The 22,407-nt window shown below is 42.5% G+C and overlaps 1 protein-coding gene across 2 annotated transcripts in view; it reads right to left on the reverse strand.

Moving 5' to 3' along the window:
* LOC109041224 (transcription factor cwo) overlaps nucleotides 1-22,407 on the reverse strand; it is a 71,844-nt gene that overhangs the window by 29,528 nt on the left and 19,909 nt on the right. For both annotated transcript variants that reach the window (XM_019057484.2, XM_072298965.1), the window contains exon 3: nucleotides 7,509-7,581. In XM_019057484.2, the coding sequence (XP_018913029.2) occupies nucleotides 7,509-7,581 (73 nt within the window). The remainder of the gene's footprint in view (nucleotides 1-7,508; nucleotides 7,582-22,407) is intronic.

Consider the following 22,407-nt stretch of genomic DNA (forward strand, 5'->3'; position numbering starts at 1 on the left):
ACCCCTCTAAATTAAAAATGTGACGAATTAGACATCAAAATTCGCAGTTTTAGTAAAAAATTCCATGTCCGACCTCTCTAATTGGCTCGATCTACTGTGCGCTGAGAATTGCCTCCTCCTCGATATGACCCTATAAGACTGCCTAATTTCTTCGTCAGGGAATAGGGAGAAATGTCAGTCTATAGAAAAAGTTGATTTTTCTGGACTTCTGCCTTACTCAAGATAGTGTATTTATTAGCGGACTGAGAGAAAATAGATTCTCGTAGCGGTCCCAAAAGCTCATGATCAATTCAAAAGTTTCTAAATCGTCTCTGTGAAGGGTCGCTAAAAAAATTACACTCTGGCTAGGCGCATAGGTCCAGCGCAGCTGGGTCAGATCTCGGCCATGATTGGCTGCATGATTAATGCATTTCCGGAGTGCACTTATGTGTAATAACGGAGACAGGCATTACAGAGATGGACATATTTCTGCCAAACGGAATTATGTGCATTAAGACATGAGCCCTGAGACCCATAGGAGTATATGCGTAGCAGGGCTCACGTCATAATGCACATAGTTCCCTTTGATGGAAATACGTCCAGATCTCGCACTGCTAGTCTAAGCAACGGAATTAAGTGAGAGGCTGAGAGGGAAATTTCGTTTGTTTGTATATAATTAGCCTATAGCTTTGGCAGTCGAGGCCAAAGCCAGATTTATGAATTTTTAAACTTGATGCTAGATTGATTTAAGCGTCCCGTAAGGGTAGGTTTGTGGGGCATACTAAGGCTGAAGGAGTACCCAGGGGCGAGAACCTATGAAAAATTTTAAAGATTTAGAATTTCTCATGTGATATTTTAAGATTTTCAAGCTCTCTCGTCTCCTTCCTTTAGCAGTGCTTCTCCCCATATGTTTACAATTCTATGGTCGCATTTGATCAAATTTAAAATAATGATCACTTCAACGTTTTTAAAATTAAAGCATTTGTGCTTCCTACCAACGATTTAACCACTAGGTTCTTTTGAGTAATTTTGAGACTCATCCTGAAGGGACAAATCCCTAAACAAAGAAATTCTCAAGAAGAGGCGTATATATGATTTTTGATAACGCCTTTATTAATATTTTACGCGAGAAACTGTTGCCCGGCTTAGCGGATTACTCCCTGAAAATTTTGCACTTAAACGTTAAAAGTACGTTTTCAAAAAGGGACAAAAATCCGAACGAGAGACTACTCATTAATATGAGTCAATGAAAACATAACAAGTTTTGTTCAAATACCTAATTATTTGCGATTTCTAAGATCAGCGACGTTGTGACACAATTAAACAATCAACGCATTTTTCGAAAAATTGAAAACATCGCAATAAAAATCAATAAAAGTTTACTTCATCAGGACGCTAGGTAACGGTAATTAAGTGAGGTGTAAGAGAACCAAGCATCACGTTAAGCTAGTCTTGTGTACAGCGAACAGTAAACGAACTCCATCTTACCGCTTGGATACAACTATTCGAGCTCCACGGATATCCGTGTTGCATACGCACGGAGTTGAAGGCGTTTTGGATCTGCAGCACGCACTGCTTCATCTGCAGCGCGGTGGGCTGTACTGCGAGGATCCGAAATGGCAGAGCGTCTTCCATTCATCGTTCATACTACGAAGATCTCTCTATACTTGCTCTACAAATCATGCTCAGCACATTACCAATTATCACTTTCACTTCATCAAAAGTGAAGCACAAGAGATACTCACATCCTACGAATGCGTGCAAATATTATTGTGCGTTGTAGATATCTTTGCAGTATAAACGAATGATTGAAGAACTCATTGCTCTGCCATTTTGGATTCGCGCAGTTCAACCCCCTGCTGCCACAATCAAATCATCGACTCGCCTCGAATCAAAACGCCTTCGCCTCCGTGTGTATGCAACACGGACGTCCGTGGAGCTCGAATAGTTGCATCCAAGCGTTGAGATGAAAGCTTAGTGCTCCTTGCATACCGTACTAACTGAGGGTACTTCTCGTGTTTCTCTTACACCCCAACTTAATCCCGGCGTCGCCCATCGCCCCAATACAGTAAACTTTTACTAATATTAATTGTAACATAGTTAATTTCCTAAAAATTGCGCGAATACATTAACTTAAGAATGCGATAGAAAATCGTCTGAAATGAGTGCTCATACTCTTTTCAATAGTAATAACATGAAACGTATAAGTTAATAAATGTAGAATAAATGTATGTAGTAATATGCAACATGTGCGTTACTGTCGCACGGGAAGTAATTGCAAGAATCAAGATTGTGGATCTTTGCTCACAGTCTAAAAGTGCGTAAACTCAGTTGGCGCGGACTCAACACGTGCCTTTGTGTTTATCCATCAAGAATTCTTGGAAAATAAGATTTAAGCCAGCGATTCCCTGCAATGGGCAGTTCCAAGACGTAGTAACATCATTTTGGATTGAACGGTAAGCCAGAGGTCCCCGGCTCTTTTAACTGACGTCCTCATGAGGGGGTGGTGCAGGAAGGTGGAAGTGGCGGTGGCAAGTGTTGACCCGACGGCCGATGGGTGGCGCATTTGCATCCAAATTCGACGAAGTCGGGCCGGGTCTCCAGGTGAATAAACCGAGTCATTTTCAACTGACCGCTGCCGATGCCGCGCTGACGTGCGAACACGGTCGCACGAGTTGAAGTTCGACGACTCCACCCGAGAAAACTCTCAGCTCGCTCGACGCTCCACTTCAGAGCTCAAAACACTAACACCCGCGTCATAATCCCACGTGACATAAAAAACCCACCAAGAGCACCACGACTCCCGCACTCAGGAGCAACATCTTCTCAAATAATCCTTCTGAAAAGTTTCCGCTCACCTCTACAATCGGAATCTCTTACGAACAAATCACTTAATTGGTGGGTATAAATCGGAAATTCTCGGAAATTATTCAGGGTTACGAGAGGATTTGTGGAGTAACAAAGAGTTTTCCTCAAATAAGGACGTATTTATGCGAATTGGAACTATGTGCAAGTGGAAAGATGTGGTGTGCTCGCTAGTTGAGGGCCGACAAAATCTCTCATTTCCTGAGAGTATAGTAATTTCTAATTTTGTCGTCTCTTACAAAGTGATACAAGAGACAGCACCTTCAATACGTGGGGTTAAGAGAGAGACCAAACACGCAATTTGGCCTGGAACGGCGCGACTTAGAGAGAAATAATAACGAGGACTTGAGATGAAAAGGAGAAGCCCTCGGCGCGGCGATCGGCATGTAACACTTATTAGCGCCTACAGGACTGCACGAATACTTCACGCATTGCATCAAGCACAGTGTGGTCAGCTTGAAACGCATAGCGCCTACAAGACTGTCGGAATACTTCACGCATTGCGCCAAACACGGTGCAGTCTGCGCGGCGCGCGGCGCGGCGGAGGAAGTTAAAATCATTGATCCACATTTATGTTTGTTCTTTCATAATTTTTTCGTTCATTTCTTATGAATGGAAGGCCTTGGGACAGAGATAGGTTTACGGAACTTAACTTTCGCGCAAAGTTCCGTGAACTTTTGCTGGTAGTGTTGACAGGGCTTTCCCAAAAAATGTGTTCAACACGAGTAAATAAGCCTTATGCACCCCTCCCCCGCTGACACATTCATATCCTAAAATTTTCGGTACAGAAGTCTCAGGAAGCATAGAGATCTAGTAGAAAGTATCTTTATGAACTAGTTTATTTGGGTATGATATTTTTTGGGGACAGTTAAATTTGCCCGGCGAAGGGATAGCCAAATTCTCCCGGCGAAAGGATTGCGCTTTTTAACGACGTGAAAAAAAAAAATATTATGGTCCTGAAATTTTGGGAGAATTTATGTAAATACGGATTTGGAAAAAAAATCAGATAAGCATGGAAATTCACCAATTTAGCTATTTGAGAGGGTTAAGGTTGACCCTTTAAAAAGCCACATGACTTTCGGATCTTGGAATGCTGATCTCATCATAATTATATGGCACTGTCTCAAACATGTAGATATCCAACTTGGGAACTTTGAAACTCAGTGATGTCGAGGTCAGCGAGATTCAAAATTCAAACTTGCCTCACCATTTATTCTATTGTTATAATCGGTTACAGGTTTCAGATTGAGGTAGGTTAGCACAAAATAAAAATTACTAGGTCATACGTTGCGTGACATTTAAAAGCGACTCATCGGAACCGCAAAACATCCTAACGCGGCATTGTGTGTCGTAATTACAGTAGCGAGACTCACATTATCACGACGAGAATCGTGGCATTAAAGACGCAGCACCTGTCTTCGGTCGACACTTCCCTTCAGATAAAATGTATCATTTTTTTTCGGACAGAAATAGTTACAGCTACATCAGACTATTTTTATTCGATGATTGATCAAGAATGAACCTCCGGAGCATCATATTAAATCGACACCGTCAAAAATATAGGATCGCATTCATCGTCATTCCTTTTCTGGGGGCTCAATACGGAGCACGTCGAGACTAAGAGGGGCTCAAGGAAATCCTTAGCACAGCATCATCAAAAAGAAAGTTCTAACGCACCTCAAGTAACATTCAACAGAATACTCTCAGGAATAAATAATGGGCCTGTTGTAAACTTTTGCTAGAGCAGAATGAGGAGTTGTTTCCTATTGATAATGCCTCAAAAATCACGATGAGCGCATCGGCAAAGTCTGAAATGCACTCATAAATTCACAATCTGCGTAAGAAATTTGCGTTATTTTGAGCTTCCCGCTTCAAAAACGATACTACTGCACAGGTGAACATTTTGTTAGAGGAGTCGCTCCATCGTCGGCAATATTCATCATGGCCGACGCTTGCGCAGTTCCTCGCGTAATTCGAGGAGAGTTCAAGGTCAATTAAGGCGGGCGAGGAAAATATGAACATAAAAACGCCGATTGTTATCTGGTTTAATCCTGTTCAGGTGTTATCTCGTCCCATCACACGTGTTTTGGCGGACTGGCGTCGGCCATGATGAGTATTGCCGCCAATGGAACGACTCCTCTAACAAAATTTTCACCTGTACCGTAGTATCGTTTTCGAAGCGGGAAGCTCAAAAAACTGCAAATTTCTTACGCAGATTGTGAAATTATGAGTGCATTTCAGACTTTGCCGATGCGCTCATCGTGATTTTTGAGGCATTATCTGCAAGAAACAACTCTTAGTTTTGCTCTAGCAAAAGTTTGCAACAGGCCCATTGCGAGGGATAGTAATGATTTGTCATTGTGAAGAAGGAAAAGTTCGGAGGATAAGGATAAAATGTATGCTTTGATAATTTTGAGGTAGGTATACGCACCTGACTTGAAATTGCAGAGCCTGCAAACAAATTTTCATCTATATTTTTTGTAGAGGTAAAACGAGTTAATCCCTGTAAAGGTCTATTTCTAAGGGTCTGCGCTGAATTTTACTCGAAATTTGTTAAAGTCAACTTTTTTTACGGTGTCATGTCAAGGATTTCCTTAAAACTAAGTCATAATTAAATCGCATAGAGCCTCACAAGAGAGGAGCTGTTTCAAGAACAACAAAAATACGACGGTCCTAATAACGCTTCCACGTGGTGCAACACACTTGAATCCTTTGATTTTTTGATGACCGCTTCATAAGCGTTTGCAGAGTATATACCCGCTCGAGTGTTCCTCTAAGTAGAATCATTCTCTTAATGGGAATTACAGCGCAAATGAATCACATCTTTTCTCTAGGATATCACTTTCTGTCTTGTAAAATAATCAACGCAAGAAAGTCGAAACAAAAATCATAAGATTCACGTAGAAAAAAGATGTGTGGCTCATGCAATGCTCATGTATGGTTTCAGGCACGATGTGAGAATCTGGTCTCGGTCACAGTGTTACTTTTGTGGTGAAAAATTATTTCTGTCCCGGTGAAAATGTTCTTGGACAGAAATAATGGTTATTACAAAATTGCCTCTATAATTTTGAATTGAGCCTGAAATCAGACCTGCACATTGCGAGCGATTCCTTTGTCCCCACATTGAACCTTTTTTCTCGTTTGAATGTTAGAATTGATATTGCGCACGTACTCAGATGCGCAAGACTTAGTCCTGCGTCAAAGGAAAAAACGTGCGTTACCGAAACCGAATTCGGCTAGCCACGAATAACGTCAACGGCTGGCATTAGAGGCTCAATACCTCGATCCCATTACACTGATTCCAAAAGGCGTGAGATGTTGACGTCATTCTCGACACGATCCGAATGCAAGGGACCCAGAAGGTCGTCCACCGGTATCCGGAGAACTCAACCTGCGGCAGGTGTTTGCGGCCACCTTTTCATAATCTCTCAAGGCTTCAGGTTGAGGTAGGTTAAAACCAAATCGAAAATAGTAGGTCAGACTCAAACGCTAGGTGACATTTTCAAGCAACTCATCAGAATTGCAAAATAATAAGACGTGGGATGGCGCAGTTAATTATGTATTCAAAGATGTCTCGCTAATGGAGCAGACAAAAATGAAAAATTGACTCTTTCTCCACCTTTAGATATTCAACGGTCTTCATTTTTTGCTTGAAACGGGACCAAAGAAGTGAAATTATTTAGGTGTATTCTTTTTTGAAAGGGAAGGAGAGCCGAAAACGCATCACATAATACTCACGAGATCATTCTTAGCCCAGTGAAAGTAATATTAATGTGACATATCGGTGTGTAAGAAATTGATTGGCTAGTTGCGCATGCATCTGGAGGGATGAGTCGATAGAAATCTCTCGGGCCCTCCCTTGGAACTTGAGACCTCCTATTCCTATTGGTGGGGTGCCTTTTCAGCACCTGACAGATCTCGTTGAAGAAGTGTCCCTCTGCCTCCCCCCTTCCACGAAAATTCCTACTTTCACCAAGGCTCCAGTGATGATATATTTCGCGTGCTCAAGCTTCGAGTACTTTTATTCCTTGATCGATTGCAGACAATTTGTTTAAATTTTTAATAGAATGGTTTTAAGGCTGCTAAAAAACTATCCGCAGTCCAAATGTAAGTGCGCATGGACGAAAAGACGCAGCGCGTTGTATTCAGCGGCACAATGGTTAATTTTTTAAAAAAAAATTGTACGCATGCTTCGGAATCGGATTTTGATGATTGGTACTGGAAGGGAAATAAAGCAGGAAATAGCACTAGCACAACTGCTAAGTTTCTGCATTGTAAATTGAAATAATTACTTATTTAGTAATAACGTTGTAGATTATGTCATTGACTGAGTTTATTCTCATCTTGTTGCCTTAGAACTGATTTCATCGATGATACTCGTGATGCAACCGATGATTACACTGAGTGATGGGACCAAACAGGGGAAATCAAGGTATCATTTAGGGATCAAGGATGATATTATTATTATGAGAAAGGTGGATGAGGTAATTCACGGTGTCTCTTAAATGCTTTAATGTTCGTTAATCTTCGACGAAAAAAATAGTTTTTAGTCAGAGATTTTCTATTTTGTTGATCTATCAGAATCAATCACCAAAATACGATTCTGTAAAAGAATTCGTTGACCCATTGTAACTCTACTGATAAAATTAGTAGAATTGACTTACTCTTGTGATTTTCTTCCTATTGTAGCCGAACTCGTCATTATCGTTCACTGCTCCTGTAGCGAAGTTTAAATTCCTGAAACAGAAAGAAGATTTTATATATAAAACAAAAACCATAAATTTATGCGAGGCTACATGCATCCCTCCTTATATATCCCACATCTGTAAATAATGCGTTGTTTGTAAAAGAATATTTTTTTTTATTTTTACTGATTCAACAATTTTTGAGAATCTTCCTTTTGCACGCACCTACAACATGATTCGCACACCGATTTTAAAATTATCTGTTCCCTAAAGAGACTGAACAGTCAAGAATGCGGTTGAGACGTGGAGCATTACAACATTATAACAAACCTGTACAATATTGATGTAAATTACTATAAAAAACCTTCCGATTCTGTGTTATCTATTTTTCCACCTTTAAAGTTATTCTCGTAACTGTCCAATACAATACTATTTACAAAAATCGAACACGCAGTAGGTAACGGAACATGAGTGTCTTGAAAGCCCAAAAAATGATGTGCTTTTTATATTTTTACAAAATTTACGAGTCTTCTTCCCTTAAATTGAGTAATGGGCTAATTGTAGGCCAAACACGTAATCCTCTTATCAATTTGTCTTCTGAATGAAGCTGCGTAGCGTCTCACAGCGCTTGAAGTCTTAGTGTGCATCCTAATTTTATGGAGCGTATGGCTCCTGTTTTGCACTTGCCATCATGATTTATTCATCGAGTAATTTGACAGCGAAAAATGAAAATGATGTGTTGAGAATTGTCCGAGTGTTTGACGAGGTTTTCATTTTCCATTCCTTTACATTGATTCGACACGATTAACTCTAATGTGCCGCACTGACATCGATCGTCGTACCATGCTTGTAGTATCTCAAATTGAGAGGACAGGCATTCGCACCTGAGATAGTTAAAAGAAGCAACAAAAATTGGAGGGCCTCTAAGTACATTCAAAAAACATTCTTAACGCTAAGGTGGATCTTCAGCCTTTGCACAATGCATTCTGAGTAAGATAGATTTATCTCAAGATTCAACCTTTAGGTGAATTGTTTTGGGCAAATCTAAATTTCTGTCTGTAGATAATTCATTGAAGAATTTTCCTGCTGAAAATCATCTTTCAAAATCTTGAAATAAAGGCAAAAGTACTGTTTCAATTTTGCAACCCATTTGAATGTATCGGTATCAATGGTTAATTGGAAACAGTACTTTTGACTTTGAATTGAGATTTTGGAGGGCGATTTTCGATACGAACATTCTTCAATGATTTATTTGCAGACTGAAATTTAGATTTTTCCAAAATAATTCACCTAATAGTTAAAATTTGGGATATACTGATCGTACCCAGAATGCAGTGCGCAAAAGCTGAAGATCCACCTTAAGAGATCACCTGAAGATTCTGGAAGCGTTCTTCTGTTTAACCTTGGGGGGTAAGATTAATATCCCCGCCCTTCCCACCACGATATCCTTCACTATCAGTCGCCTTCAATATGTCCGGATTGGCAAAAAATCAGCCGCATAGTGAATATGAATAATATACATTTATATCACCCCACGTTTCAATTGAACAAGCAGGCTATTGAGAAATCTGCTCGAAAATTTTGTCACTTTAAAGTTCTCTTTAAAACGGCTAAAGGCAACAAACCTACCAAAAAACATGAACAGCAACTATTCAAAAATGAAAACAATTATCAGATCGCTCCATGTTTCATCGAATCAGTCCATGACGAGTAAACCAACTTGGAAGTATCAGATCGCCTTCAATTTTATCAGGTAGGCAACAAACCTGTCGGGAAGCACGAATAGTTATCTATATGTATTCGGACAATATAACATTCATTTTGCTTCTATTGGGCCGAATTTAACACCTCTGGTTGAATTTGTATCTAGTAAAAGCAAAACTTTGAAAAAGCTATTTTGCAAAATTTCAGAACTTTTATGATACAACTGAATGCAATTAAACCAAAAGAACTATCCTTAATAAGACCTGAGCCCTGAGACCATGAAGTTCGTGGTAAAATGAAGATGGCTTCTTTTGATTCAAATACGCCCGACTAATCATCCAAATGACATTTACGGTTCTGGTGGGACATTTTGGACAGCTGCAGACCCCGGTTGAAATTCAAAAGGTAACCAAAGGGCTTCTCAAAGTGTACCCAGAGAATAAATCTATCCCCCAAAAAAGGAATTAGAACCGGCCTCGGAAATACCCAAGGTGAACAGCAAGTAAGGTCAAAGAATGGAAGGGAAGCACGGTGTATACATTCAGACTATAACCTATGCATACGACAGTGCACTTCTCCGTCAGGTCAAGTCGGGGAACGTGACAAGTTGGATACGCGAGCGCACGCGTACTGGTCGCTACGAAAGGAGAAAATTAGCCTCCCTAGAGGGCAACCCAACTATTTACCGAGGGGTCAAGTTATTATAACGCTTCATTCCCATTCGAACCTTTTCCGAGTGTGATGTAACCCCGCTTTGAATAACTTGGAGAGATGCGAGGTGAACGGCGGCAGTACGTAATAGCCCGCCGATCGGAGACGCGGTCCGGGGGGTGGGGGGTGGTGGTTGGGGGGATGGGGGATGGGAAAAGTGTGAATGTTACGGGATTACGAGGGAAATGAACGGCAGGGACACGAGTCGAGTCAGGGGACACAAGGCACGGGCAGGAGCCTGCTCCCGGCCCCCCGGCACGTTCCCAAGACGCGTGACTCCTCCACATCTCGAATCTCGACGCTGTCGAGTCTCTGCCCGGCCACAGTCCTCGACCGCACTCCTTGTCGATCCAACCCGCTCGAGAAACACGTATTTTCCGCCGAGCCACCACTTGAAAGTCATTGTTGATCTTTCGTCGTCGACTGAATTACCCGGCGGCTTTTTCCGTTTAATTCGATGACGTGCTCTCCTTGAAATTCTTACCTCGGGCACGGTTCCCCTCTGGACGCTATTAGTGGTAACGTTACCATAAGGGGCCGTCCATAAATTATGTCACCCATTTTTTTTTCCAATTTATCGACCTCCCCCCCCCCACCGTATACTGCTCGACCTGCCCCCTGCAAATTAAGTCATCCTTGGCGGAGCCAATCCCCCCCCCCCCCCCATTTTGGAGGACAACGCAGAGAATCGATGCAAATCAGAAGACATAGTCTGCAGCGTGAAGGACATGATTAATTTCTTTTACTGAGTATTGATATGTTGTGGTTCTTTTAAAAAAGGAAATAATTGAGGCCATGATTTATTTCTAACTGAAAAACTAAACAATGCGAACTTTATTGCGTTGAGAAAAATTGTAATTATTTATTAAAAAATTCGAAAAACCAATTTCCCCCTCAAACAAGCAAGAATTTGCAGCCTTTTGCATTCAGGAAAGCTTACGTCATCCTTGGCTTTGGTGCCCTCCCTCCCTCACCGTCACCCACCGTCACCGACCGCTAGACTCCCCATCCCCTACTTGAGTGACGTAATTTACAGATGGCCCCTAAGGATTCTCATTTATATATAAATTGAATCCAAATAATTACGGTGATGAAAATAAATCGATGCGTGTCGCTTTCCGCTGACATAACACTAATAGCGTCTACACAAAAGCGAGAGAATTAAAATTCTTGTTGAATGACGTCATTCGTTGCATTTTCCGATTAGCGACGTCCCTGCTGAAACCATGGGCGTTAAAAATTGGCATTTGGGCGGGTTTCATTACTTTTCGCCAGTCCGTATGATTAAAATACAGAAAAATATCCGCCACATACACGCGGCGCTTAACGATAACGCTTCACATAGCAATAACTTTTTTAACGCACAGAACATTTTCCGTGATTTGGTTAGTTCGAGTTACCGACTTTTCTTCCGGTTGGATCAATCAAAACGATTTTGACGATCGGCCAAATTTCTGGTTTAATCAACCGAAACTTGCTGAAGAACTCCCTGTCAAAACAGTATCGGAAGCCCATGAGATTCTAGGGGATTGAAGACGAAGAGAAGAGATAAGCAGAAACTCACGAGTCAGTCAGAGTGACCTACGGGCGGTCCCTCAGGGTTCCCAGATGGTTCCCTCGGGCTCCCGTAGGGTTTCCATGGGAATCTGGGACAACTCCCAATGGGTTTCTGCAAGGCCCCGTGCAATTCCTCCATGGGACCGTTTTGACAGGGCCATTTGGTAAGTCCGATTTCCATCTTAACTCTTCGTGTCTAGTTTTCACGGGTTTGCAGTTTTTCAGCAAAATAATTGAGAAACTCATTTAACTGAGAGACTTGGTCATATTGACCAAGAGAAATCAACCGAAAGTTTGTCCGTAGGTTGAAATTTTTTAGCTAACGTGCGTTAAAAATCAGCATGTAGCTGATAATCTCAATACATAGAGAAAAAGCTCATATGAGCATTACCCCTCGAAGAGATACGCTGTTTGGTGCAACACTAGTAACGACCATTCAGGAAGGCAACTACAGACGCGTATCAGAGTACGCGTATCGCTACACGGAGAAAAAAACCTCGTGCGTGGGACCCGAAGTTTAGGTCATATGGATCTCTGAAGTTTTTGGATTGAGCATCTGAAGTACTTCAGATGTGAGAACCGAAGCTTTTCGGATGTGAGAACCGAAGCTTTTCGGATGTGAGAACCGAAGTTATTCGGATGTAAAAACCAAAGTACTTCAGATGTAAAAACTAAAGTTTCAGATGTGTGATCCAAACCTCAGCAGCTGGACATAAAGTGTTCAGATGCTCAATCCGAAAACTTCAGGGATCCATATGACCTAGACTTCGGGTCCCACGCACGAAGTTTTTTTCTCCGTGTACATCGAGCACAGCGTTTCTCTTTGAGGAAAAACTGTGCTCATGTGAGCATTTTCCCTCTGTATTGAACTTTCCAGCTTTATTCTGATTTTTGACACATGTTGACTACAAAACTCCAACATACTGTCTTACGACCCGTGCGTCCACCGCAATCAGTTCGTACGAAAGTCTGTGATGCGTTTGTTCAACTTCAAATGTCAAACCAAAATTTTAGCTACTCGGTCATTTTTCTACTGAGTTCCTTCTACCCTTTTCTTCTAGATGCGGGCGCAATTTTAACAAGGAGCGGCTCGCTGAATATATTCCAAAAGAAGGCATTTGGACCCTCCCCATCGCGTGCGTGGTATGGAGGTGATCACGGGCCGAACGATAAATATGTGTATTAATGGTCGTATCGATGCTAGGATTGTCATCGGATTAATCTTATTCTTGGCATGTTCCTCGGTCACCGATCATTTGTGGCCGGCCCTGACACGCTGCGATAACGAGGTGATTTTTGTTCTTGGTCATTGCAAACGTGATTTAAATACCCGCTTGAGCGGATCCTTCCGTAGGCGCCACAGCACCGTACTCCTAGATAATACGAGTATAGCAGGGTGTGGGAGGTGGGCTCGCTTTTCAAGATCAGGCACATTCATCGTTCCAGATGCAGTTTTCCAGTCGCTAGGTTCGATTCTGGTGGCGAGACGTGAATGTTCGATTATTGATACCTCCCCATTTGAAGCTGTGGTAAAGAATCGATTAGCGAGATGTTCGTATTGTGAACACCCTGCATATCGATATTTTTCCACAGGTTTAAATGGCAGATCAATCGATACATCGCAAAGTACACAGTGAGTCACTGTTCGGCTCACTTGAGTTAATCGATACTGACGGCTCGTACGTGCTTCCCATGTTTCTAAATTATGCAGAGTGAGCAACACCTGTGACCGAGATAAAATCCGAAAAATGTCCAAAGAGTGGGTCCAAGGGTGGGTGTAAAAATTCAGAGTCTTTTGGATTGTGGTTCTACGCAATCGTGTACATCCTGCCGATCGTGCTAATAATGGGAGCGAAAAGTGAACAATTCCTTTCCTTCTTCTCGATTAGTAACGACTGAAAAACCGTGCGGATCATTGCCAACTTTTGACGGTTATCACCAACCGCACTTGCTGCCAACCTTCCTACATCTAAGATAATTTTTCTCGAAAATTGCACACGATTAGCCGTAAAAATATGTAAAGGAGTCGCAATAAAGCATTTGGGTAAATTTCTCGTTACGATAAGCAAAGAAAACTACATTTTGAGTCATTTTGCATTACATTAACTTATGGTGTCCTCCATTTTTGGGTCCTGAGGGCTCCATTCAGCCTAAGATGGCTGAGCCAATCAGAAGTGGTAACACCAGTGGCCATACTCTCTTAATATAGATAGAGTCCCTTTACACCCAGAGTTAAGAAAACTCGATTATCAGCTGACTGGCAGCCGGCCTTGGCTGGCCATGGAGGCCGAAACGAGTGCACCCAAACGAACGATATTGAGGGATAAGGATCATAGGAATCCTGCGATGTCTGTCACACAAAAACAATAACATCAACAAATTGATCAATTAAAAAGAAAATGAGATTGGTTTGTGAATAATTTCTTAATCAATTTTCATTTTGGACCGATGGAAATAACAATTTACTCTTGATAAACCACAATTAGGTAATATTTTCATTATTCTTGTTCACATTCGAGGTACCGCCATCTTGGTGCACTCGTTTCGGCCTCCATGAGCGAGAACCAATCAGAATTGGATTTTTTTTTAGGCCACTTTCAGCTAACCAAAAGTGAGTTGTCTTAACTCTGGGTATAAAGGGACTCTAATAAATATAGGTACTCTAGTCTAAGTTGGGGCTATATTTTGTCTCTGTGTAGGAGCGACACGAGGATTGTGGCGCGAGCTGAGTCGGAGCGCTTCCGTGCCATGCGGCACATAGGCAGCTGGGAATAGGTGGGTCATAAGCGTGGCGGCACAAGCTCGTGGCGAATGTGAGCTTTGGGTCTCACTCTCGCTTTCGGCGCTGCCCTAAAAATGCGCCCGCGCCCGTGCCTCTCATTCACCTACATTTCATGCCGGATTCGGATCCGGACCACCTGAACATGGATAAATACCAGGTGGGTGACGCGCGCCGAGCCTCGCCTCGCCTCGCCTCACGTCGCCCGATTACGCGAGCGTTTTTGGCAGTCCGTACGAGCGGCACCGCATCGCACTGCCGTACTAAGGAAAAACGCCGTATGAACCTTCAAGCGTTGTCAAATTTCCACTTATAAAACACGAGTTTCATGGTAGACTTATGAATATTTTTCTTCAAATTTTTTGGGTAATATTGTTTACAGTTTCACCTAAAGTTTTTGAAAATGTCAAGGAAAAATATTCATAACTTTCCTCAAAAGTCAACATTTTATTAAAGGAAATTTGGCAACTCTCGAATGTTCATACGGCATTCTACCTTAGCACAGCAGCGTAGTAGTAAGTCCGTGTCACACATCCTAGGTGAAATCCAAGGACCTTCCAACTTTCATTGCGGCCTTTCATAATTTTTTTTTTCTGAAAAAAAATCTGAATTTTTTTTTCTTAAAAAAAAAAAAAAAAAAAAAAAAAAAAAAACCTTAATATGTTGCTCAGGAATTTTCCGTTACGTGAATCGCTTCCTACGTAATATTTTGAAGAAAAAATATTTGAGGTTCTCAGGCCTCATCAAGGGGCCCATTGTGGAGCTTGAAAACAATGATTTAAAAGTTAAAACGAGGAATGGTGAAAGGTGAAAATGTCATCTATTTGATATTTTAGTCTCGTATGGAGGATGATCTTCCTGCGGGCGGCCTTGCGATACTGACGTGGCGCGCTTTGCGATAAATTGATTGCTCTGCCATTTAAATCTATGGGAAAGGATCGATAAACGGGGTGTTCGCAACGAACATCTTGATAATCGATTCTTCATCATAGCTTCAAATGGGGTTAATATCGGTAATCGATTGTTCACGCCTCGCCCGTGCCTTGCGAACGAGCGAGGTGAGAAAAGTCACGTAAACTTTCACTTGGACCAGGTGAACGAGGCAGAGGCGCGCTACACCCTACGAATGGAGCATGCCGAAGAGGTCGGGCGAGCCAAAATAGTGACCGAGGCCAGAGAAGGCCAGTGGACGGTGGATGGTGAGGAGCGGTGGCGCCGTTGTCCAACTCCAACGGCTCCACAAATTCGTACTTTGACAAGGCACCGTTCGACCTCGTGGCTGACCTTGCCGCCCAAAGCCCCGCTCGCACCGGAGGCACTCAAAGACACATTCACCGTGCTGCCATGTCGAAAGGGTTTAAAGGAAAAAAGGAGTTCATAAAATACCTAACTCCAGAAAATCGGATTTATCCTATCCATTCCCTCAGTGCCTCCTTGAACATATCCGTAACGACATCTATGACACCCACTCCCTTCCTCTCCCACCAGCTTGCCGCCACGAAGTAAACGTGGCAAAATTACCGCACGCAACTATTCGTGCTCGTAAGCCGGTCATATTGCCGTCTCATTTGTTGAAGGCGAACTTGATAGAATGAAAGACATGCAGGCAGAAGAGTTAGCAACGTAAACGTGGTCTTTTGACGAACTAATGGGTCAGTTGCCCTGGTCACAAAATCGTGTTTTGATGCTTGATTCTTGTGGATCAGCTAAATATAATGAAATTCGTCCAAACAGCAACTTTCTGCGTTCAGTATTAACCGAGAAATCGCCCTTTGAAAAGTCGACTTTTTGACGTCATCCACCGCGGTAGTGACACCCTTGGTTTCTTCCACCCTGCATTCATCAGTCAGTGCGACGCACATTTGCCTGGTTACTCAACGTGAAACTCGGATGGAAGCAAGGTGAAAGAAACCAAGGCTGTCACTACCGCGGTGGATGACGTCAAAACCCCTACTTTTCAAAGGGCAATTGAACGTGAAGCCAGGAATTACGCAAAATTTGTTAGATTTCTCCATTTTGCTTTCTCCCACTGAAGATTTACATTAAGATTATCGCCAAAACTGACACACACTGTTTCGATGGGAGAGCCCTGGTAAAAATTGGCGACAGGAGCTGCGTTTCAAAATATCATAGGAATTCTTATGGCCGGCTAAAGAAGGCAATAGAAAATCATATAGCTGGCTGTAGAAAGCGGAGCAAATCATGTAGCCGGCCTATACTGAGCGATAAAAAAGTATGCAGCTGGGCTATCGTTCCTATCGCCGGCCTTTACACTTTATCGCCATCGGCTATAAAAGGCTATAAGAAATTGTGTAGAAATTCGTGTGCTTTGGAAATCATTCAGTTTGATACGGAGCCAACATAATATTCACAAAACACACATTATATTTTCCTTTAATACATATTTTTTTTTTCATCAATTAAAATGAGAATAATCCATACAGGGTGTGCAAACATTTCAAAATCATGAGTTGAAAAACGCTGACTCCGCAAGATTATATTGGAGCATAACACAGAGCGGAGCGGCGTGCTGCCAGCGATAAGCGCGCGCCGGCGCCTAAAAACCTAACTGGGATACTTCACGCATGGCGCAATGCGTGAAGTATCCCTGTTAGGTTTGTAGGCGCTAAGGCGCTTTTCGCGCTGGCTGCCCGCCCGCCGCGCCGCAGCGTGCCACGGCGCTTGAAGCAATTACTACTTCACACCAGAGGTATTGCACAGTATCATACGAAATTGAAGGCGCTCCTTCATATTAGGAATGGCAGGCATCCTTCAAAAGTACGGAGCTTTCCGCGCACAATAAATCGAGATGCTACGGCCCAAAAATATAGCGGTAGTCCAAAAACTCACTAAGTCCTAGCATCCGTAATTAGTAACATGTAGCATACGCTTTATCGCCTGGGTGTTGCTCAATCGCCATCGGCTATGAAAGGCTATAAGAAATTGTACAGCCGGCTATAGAAGCTATTGAAAATCTTACAGCCGGCTTTAGGTCTATGGTATTTTGGAACACAGATTCTACTGCCAATTTTTACCAGGGAGAAAAAGTGTGAAACCAAGTATCTCAATTGCAATAATTCAAAACTTCTGTTCCTCTTTTATTTTTTCGAAGCGAAACAAGTCAACTTCACCAAAAAAAAGGAGATGAGGGCTAGGACCAGACTTAGGCATTTCCGATTACTTGTGTACCCTCAATAAATTAGGTCACGAACCCAAACGTTGCGGTCCTACCACAATTACTTGAAAATGCCCGAATCGTCCGACAAGATGGGGTAATACCACAATTTTAGGGGATTACCCCTAACACTTTCTTTGTGTTCACTGCTTGCAATTTCACACAATATACTGCTGAAGTAGAGAGGAAAATTCGAGGAAGTTTTCAAGACATTACATAGACTAGTTTTCCAGAGGAAAAGTGAGGGGCTTGGAGGACAAGGCGCATAAGTGCAGTTTTGGAAAATTGAGATATCAATGATTTCAAGTAAAACTAGTCACAATGCATATCCTGTGAAAAATGTGCTCCCAAATTCTACTTTTTAAGCTCTACAAAGTCAGTTTGAACTTTCTCTCCGCCATGAGGCTCCATGTAATTTCGAAACTTCAAACACGTACTTCTCGAAATAGCAAAAACTGCACTTATGCGCCTAGTCATCCGAGCCCCTCAGATGAAATACGACAAAAAGTCTGCAACGTCGCAAACAAACATACGCTGATTCGTACTTTTTGGCCATCGATATTCAGTTTTCTCGGTACGTGGCGACGTGCAGCACTGATCCACTTCTCGAAAGGTTGGCACGGAAGCTGGGAATTAAAAACTTTGAAAGCGTGGTGCGGTGCCAATCTGGCGTCTCGGCACGTGGTAACGTGCAGTGTCGCGGCGGCGTCGCGACGCTCATAGCGATGTCATGCCGGCCGTGCCGTGCCGTTGTCGTCGTCGCTCCTCGCGCGTCGGTGCGAAGCGTGCGGAGCGGTGTGCGCGATGTTTACCTGCGCTGAAACTGGGTCAGGGTTGCCCGGCGATGAGTGTTCCCTGCACACTGATATGCTCAACCGGATCACATCGCGCCCCACGCCCACCTTCGCTCGAGTCTGAGGCGAGCTTGGTTTTTACGTGGGTGGAGATAACTGCCCGAGAGGGGGGCGGGGGGTGCCGCAAAACCTCCTCCTGATGGCCCCCCAGGTAGAGCTCAAAATGCGACCCCCGGGGCCTTGGGATCGAAGTCGCCCAAATTATAGTTTAGTGCCAATAATCGGAATGGAAATTTTTGCGAATATTCGCCAGCACGCTCTCAGGTGTCCTATTCCCACACGGAAAAAATAACTGGGCGCTGAGCCCTGACTTTTTAAATAAAATAGCGCTGGACCCTGAAGCTGCGAGGCTCAGCACAGTTTGACCCAGGGATAATTTAACCTATAAATTACAGACTCCCAATCCAAGCAATTGAATCAGTATGGACATAAGCTCAGTTCCGAGAATAGCAATATTTTTCGCCTACGGATGATAAGCATCGACTTCTTGAGCATTTTTAGGCATAATGATGAATCATGAATGTCAAATCGAGCAGTTGGCAAACTAATTTTATCCAAGCATGTCTTGATTGCGAAAAAAAACTACTTAGCACTTAAGTCATCGGTCATCATTCGGCGAATCAAAACGTTGACTTCCGAAAAAAACTTCGAGAGAAATGAATTTAAAATTAACAAAAAATGTGATAATATTTTACCAAATTAGCTCGATTTGAAGTCAAATAACAGAAAATAATCTAATCTATCGAATACATTCGCAAGCAGCTCGACAGATTTATCCTTCTCAAAGTTATGGCGCTAGTCGGTACTTTCGGTGCAAACTTGATGGGTACAACATTTCCCACCGGAACCTATCGAGGACTGAGATAGTATCTCACCAAGATTAAAAATTTAAAAGAAACCCCAAACTGATCAAAGACTCATTGTCAGTGATCTTCTCCCGAATACTTTGACGAAAAATAAGAGGTAGATTTAAATATCAAGTATAAAATTGGAGAATTTACTTTCTTGTTACATTGCATGCACTTATAACAAAAAGAGTGACTTAAAGCCGTCAAGAAGATTTCCATATGAATCATGAGTATGGCACGCTTCGATTAAGCAGTTTTTGCTGGATATGAGCTGGATATTTTTTTTGATACGGACTTAGGTATTCATTTTAAGAGGAACCAGGTGTAAATAAAGAAAATCAAAAGGAACTATACAGCTTTCGAATCCTTCCCGGAAACAGTTCGCGAATATTTTTTTAACTACACTGGAAAAAAAAATATATTGGATCTAGAGTCCAGACTCTTGAAAACATTGACAAGAAAAAATACTCTTAATTCAATCAGATTTAAGCTTACATCAAAAGGAAATCCGCTCCAATTAAGAGGCTTGGTTCTTGATTTAAGCTTAAATCTGATTGAATCAAGAGTATTTTTTCTTGTCGATGTTTTTAAAAGTCTGGACTCTAGATCCAATGTTTCCCCCCCCCCCCCCCCCAGTGTAACTAATTAATAATTGGACTACATTTTGCAATTTGGAACTATAAATTCTAGCCCGGTTTAAAAACAACGCTTGTGCCATTAGTTTCCTTATTCACATAGGTGTTTTCCCAGAAGATACAGAATTTATAGTTCCAAATTGCAAAATGCAGTCCAATTGTATTCATACACTTGTTTCAAGAGAAATCTCTTGGCGGCAAATTGAAGAATATCTTTGTTTAAATCAAGTTTTTTCAGTGTGGAAGAGAGAAATTTTATGTGAAGAAAGTATAAATATTTCGACAGCGTGACGCATGAATGCCCGCGATAAGCTATGCAACAACGGGCAATCGTAGCGATAGCGCCGCGCCTCGCCGTGGGCAGGCTCAATGCGAAAAAAAACCAGGTAATTCCAGAGCTGATTGATTTGCAGGTCACTTAGGTGAGTCGTCGGAGTCTTTCTTCAAGAGTGAGCTCCTTTCTCTCTCCTTACGGTGTCCCATATTTTCAATGTCACTGAAACCGAAACTGAGGCGAAGGGCAATGTCACGTGAGTCGCGCTCCGTTACCCGTCGAGCCTCTCGCGATCCGCCACCCGAGGACTCCTTCTGGACCTGTCGACCTTGTCCAAGTGTGCCCAGCACCGGCTCACGAGACTAGAGGTCACGAGTTCGAATCTCGGCCGAGGTTCCCCTCGGCTAGCCCGGCCCGTGCTTCATGCTCCATCTCCGACTATTAATAGCGTGTGGGTTTCGCTCTGACGTCGGCCGCAGCGACGGCGGTGGTTCGCGGTGGCGGTGTCCCTTTGCGTAGGGTGCCTTTTTAAATACAGGGTGTCTCAGGAACGAAATGTCGAATGTCGGGGGGGGGGGGGGGGTTACGAATATTGAAGGAGTCGATTCTTTGGGTCAAAATACGATGTTTTTGAGGTGTAACTTTTTTCTCAAAAACGCTTTCCCCGGGGGCCACGGCCCCCAAAGTTGGAGAGAAAAATCGTCTTTCTATCACCGTGACAATGTTTACCAACCAATATTAATGAAAATTGGTAAATGAGGGGGGGGGGGGTAATTTTTTTCGCTTTTTTATGCTTGACCTTCAAAATGGGGCATTCAAGGGTAGAGGGCATCCGTGAAGAGATGGAGAGATGCCAGCTTCCGGAGGATCTCTACCATGACAGATTCCTGTGGAGAGTAGGCGTCGCATAGAGCGCCCCTAGCGCGCCGTAAAAGCGGCTTATACATACATACCTTCAAAATGGGAAAACGCATTCCGAGGGGAGGTTTAGGGGGATATCAAACCTAATAGTGGCCAAAATTAATGTTTCCAGCGACAAAAATTGATTTTTGATGTCGCCTCTAAATTCAGCGTTGAAAAATATTGAGAAAATATGCCTAGCGTTTTTTCGCAATGCCTCATCGTTTTCGAGATAATAAGGACTAACGGTGGATAACAGGAGGATAACAGCACCCCCAAGGAAAGCGTTTTTGGAAAAAAAAAAGTTATACCTTAAACACGTCCTTTTTTGACCCGAGGAATCGACTCCTTCGAGATCCTGGGACACCCTGTATAGTATGCCCACTGAAGGATCTTCTCTTGACGGTGTAACGTCTCGGTATAACAGAAATTATTTAGACTTCCGTCAGATTTTGATGTTGCGCTCCATTGATTTTAAAATAGCTGCACTTGGTTCGAAACCGGTAAAAAAGAGACTAACTAATGAGTGGAGGGAAAATAAGTTAAAATTTCGACAGACTTCAAGCTGAAGGACCAGACTCCTCTTGACAAACGGATGTTGATATTAATGAGGACACCTTGATGCTACTAATCCCGCTTCGAGGATGTCCGTGTTGCGCGATGACAGATTGAAGGCGCCGCACACAGTCATAGGCAAGCCAAGAAGTAGCAGCACCGAATGAACAATTTTTTGAACCGCATTGACTGAACCAGAATGATCTGACGGAGCCCCTTACGTTAAAATTTTTTACAAGAGGCGTATATTCTTTTTTTTCTTTTTTTTTAAAAAAAAAAAAAATATGTACACCCTTCCTTGCTGTGACGATCCTTGAGACGCAACTTCTCAAAATAAATATGCGCAGATTTGGCCTCCTTTTCCCGAGACAAGTACCTGTTTCCCGTGAAATCGGCGTTAAACACTGGAGTTTTTCAATTTTGCGTTGGTTAATAAAATTTCTGGGAACCAGTGTAATAGTGTTGGTGATTTTTGCAGCTTTTCAGAATTTTTCACCTGATCACAGCTAATTTTATCCGTAATTTTTGCATTCCTCTCGTTGAAAATTTCGAAAATGCCATCGTTTTTTCTGTGATTTCATACCAATGTTCCAGGGAACAATCGATGTTTACCCTTCACGTAATTACCAGTATCCCAGAGAGGGTTAATTTTTTAAATATTCTCGTATCATCCACCCCCCTCGCCCGACAGAGTTCTCACCTGCCCTCTCTTTTGAATGATCATATCCTTCAGATAGAAATCTTAGACCAGTCACTATCGAGGCAGTGGATTTTCATCGATAAAGTACAATGAGTTTCAATGCAATTTTTGTGGCAGGAATTCATGAGCTCCACACGAAGAATATTTTAACAAAAATAAACACATGTTTATAAAAAGAATGTCTTG

The sequence above is a fragment of the Bemisia tabaci genome, chromosome 1, assembly GCF_918797505.1.
Source record: "Bemisia tabaci chromosome 1, PGI_BMITA_v3".
In the NCBI taxonomy this organism is placed as follows: Eukaryota; Metazoa; Arthropoda; class Insecta; order Hemiptera; family Aleyrodidae; genus Bemisia; species Bemisia tabaci.